General features: G+C 39.0%; 1 protein-coding gene across 1 annotated transcript; it reads left to right on the plus strand.

The window, feature by feature from the left end:
• Positions 1 to 355: 355 nt before the first annotated feature.
• LOC133296318 (leucine-rich repeat receptor-like serine/threonine/tyrosine-protein kinase SOBIR1) lies at positions 356 to 2,590 on the plus strand. Its single transcript, XM_061495279.1, has one exon. The coding sequence runs from the start codon at positions 436 to 438 to the stop codon at positions 2,326 to 2,328; it is 1,893 nt and encodes a 630-aa protein (XP_061351263.1). The 5' UTR covers positions 356 to 435; the 3' UTR covers positions 2,329 to 2,590.
• Positions 2,591 to 3,057: the final 467 nt, after the last annotated feature.

Consider the following 3,057-nt stretch of genomic DNA (forward strand, 5'->3'; position numbering starts at 1 on the left):
AGAATCGTTGATATGATATGATTGTTGAATAAAATTCTCAAGAGAATTATAATTATAAGTGAAGGTGTAAGAATAATTTATTTAATATATGATATATTTGGAAAGGCAGAAGCCAAATAATTTATAATTAGAAATTGGGTAAAAGCTATAATTCTAAGTCGTATAAAAGGAAAATTGTTAAAGAAAAAGAAATACAAAGTAAAGTAAAAATATACAAACAAAGAAATCGACACTTAATATTTGTATAAAAGAGAGAGAGAGAGAGAGAGAGAAAAAAACAATGGTGATTGGTCGTTGGAAGAAAATTCACAGGAAGGGACTATATACAAAGTGTTCCACACGGTTAACCACTATAAGAATAAACAAAATTAAGGAAAGAACAACATAAGATCGAAACAATAACCATTACCAACATAGCAGCTACACACTGTGGCAATGGCAGGGAGAAAAACCCATCTCTTGTTTCTCTTTTCATTCTTCTATCTCTTCTTCTCCATCCATGCCAAGCTTGATCTCCACCCTTCAGACCTCAAAGCTCTCATAACTCTCCAAAAGGACCTCGGAGTCAACGGTCAACCCTCCACCATGATTCACCCGTGTAACACGGAGGGCGTGTTCTGTGAGAGGAGGCTTTCCAACAATGAAAGCTATGTCCTCAGAATCACAAGGCTTGTGTTGAAGTCGAAAAACCTTAATGGGGTTTTGTCACCTACCATAGGACGCCTCACAGAGCTTAAAGAACTCTCTCTTTCAAACAACAAGCTCGTTGACCGAATCCCACAACAAATAGTTGACTGCAGAAAGCTTGAGATTTTGGACCTTGGAAGCAACCTCTTCTCTGGTGAAGTCCCTTCTGAATTGTCCTCACTCATTCGTCTTCGCGTCCTTGATGTCTCTTCCAATAAGCTCTCTGGGAACTTGAATTTCCTCAAGTATTTTCCCAACTTGGAAACTCTCTCTGTTGCTGATAACCTCTTCACTGGAAGAGTTCCATCATCTATGCGTTCTTTTCGCAATCTCAGACACTTTGACTTCTCTGGGAACCGTTTCCTTGAAGGTTCTCTACCATTGAACCAAAGGCTTGAACAATCAGCATCAGATAGTGTTCCCAAAAGATACATCTTTGCTGAGAGTTCAAACAATTCCTCAAGCCGCAAGAATCATTCAATTGCAGCTCCTGGACCTGCAGCTCCTGGACCTGGTCCTTCAGCTGCAGTTTCTCACCACAAGCACAAGTCAAGTAAGAGAAAACTAGCTGGGTGGATTCTTGGGTTTTTGGCTGGGGCAATGGCTGGGACCTTATCTGGGTTGATATTTTCTTTGTTGTTTAAGTTGGCTTTGGCTTTGATAAAGGGTGGAGGGAAGGGTTCTGGACCTGCAATTTATAGTCCCTTTATTAAAAGGGGAGAGGACTTGGCTTTCTTGGAGAAAGAAGATGGGCTTGCTGCAATGGAAGTCATTGGAAGAGGAGGGTGTGGTGAGGTTTACAAGGCTGAATTACCAGGAAGTAATGGCAAAATGATTGCCATAAAGAAGATTGTTCAGCCTCCAAAGGATGCTGCTGAGTTGGCTGATGAAGATAGTAAGCTTTTGCATAAGAAAATGCGCCAAATTAAGTCAGAGATTAACACAGTTGGTCAAATTAGACACCGGAACCTTCTGCCTCTTCTGGCTCATGTGTCTAGGCCTGATTGTCACTACCTTGTCTATGAATTCATGAAGAATGGGAGTTTACAAGATGTGTTGAATAAAGTTGAAAGGGGTGAAATGGAGTTGGATTGGTTGGCAAGGCACAAGATTGCACTTGGTGTAGCAGCTGGCCTTGAATATCTTCACATGAACCATAGCCCTCGTATCATTCATAGAGATCTCAAGCCTGCAAACATTCTTCTTGATGATGATATGGAAGCTCGCATAGCAGATTTTGGACTTGCAAAGGCTATGCCAGATGCTCAAACACACATCACAACTTCAAATGTTGCTGGCACTGTGGGATATATAGCACCAGAGTATCACCAGATACTCAAGTTCACTGACAAGTGTGACATATACAGCTTTGGGGTTATGCTTGGTGTCTTGGTGATAGGAAAGCTTCCATCAGATGATTTTTTCCAGCACACAGACGAAATGAGTTTGGTAAAGTGGATGAGAAATGTGATGACTTCAGAAAATCCTAAGGAGGCTATTGATCCAAGGCTTTTAGGTAATGGATATGAGGAACAAATGCTTCTGGTTTTGAAGATTGCATGCTTTTGCACTATGGATGATCCAAAGGAGAGGCCTAACAGTAAGGATGTTAGGTGTATGTTGGCCCAAATCAAGCACTGAATCAGTTAGATAAATATTTGAAATAATGTGTACAATGGTAAAGTTTGCGTGTTTAAGAATATTAATGATAACTAGATGATAGATGTTGGTTCAAAAGGTGACCAACCAATATAATGTTGTTTTCTTCATCACAAAATGCTGAATTTCCAGAAAAGAGGAAAAAGAAAAATTCAGCATTGTGATGACCTATGTCTAATTAAATATATAACTACCAGTTTTCACTATGTTTATGTATTGATCCTGAAAATAAAATATTCCCCATGTTACTGTCATGTTTGCTATACCTTCCATAATTGAGCACTTAAAGTTATAAATTATATTTGATCCTGCAATAAAAGGGCGTGGAGGGAGGGCTCCAAACTAAAAAAGGCAATTTATATCATTGCTGAGTTGGAAACTAGGACAAAAACATGATAAGGTACTGAAGCAATAACAATGACTTGACTACTTTATGTAACGGGGAAAGCAAAAGTATACAAGTATCTCCTCAAATGTTTTAGAAATCTGAAAGTAACTGAGGAGGAATATTCTCCATTGAGTGGCATTTATGTGACTAATACCCTCTGCCTCTGCAATAGCACCACTCGCTGAACAGCCTCTGAATCAACAGTTAAGATAATATACCATATATATGCAAAGTCAAATACATTCATAGTCCTTCAGCAAGAGCAAATGTCTTTCTCTTAAAATGTACAATTTTAAAGGTGACTCGAGGTAATCACATAATCT

The sequence above is a fragment of the Gastrolobium bilobum genome, unplaced genomic scaffold (genome assembly GCF_033153095.1).
Source record: "Gastrolobium bilobum isolate Gb01-03AN ecotype WA unplaced genomic scaffold, APGP_CSIRO_Gbil_v1 utg2008, whole genome shotgun sequence".
NCBI lineage: Eukaryota > Viridiplantae > Streptophyta > Magnoliopsida > Fabales > Fabaceae > Gastrolobium > Gastrolobium bilobum.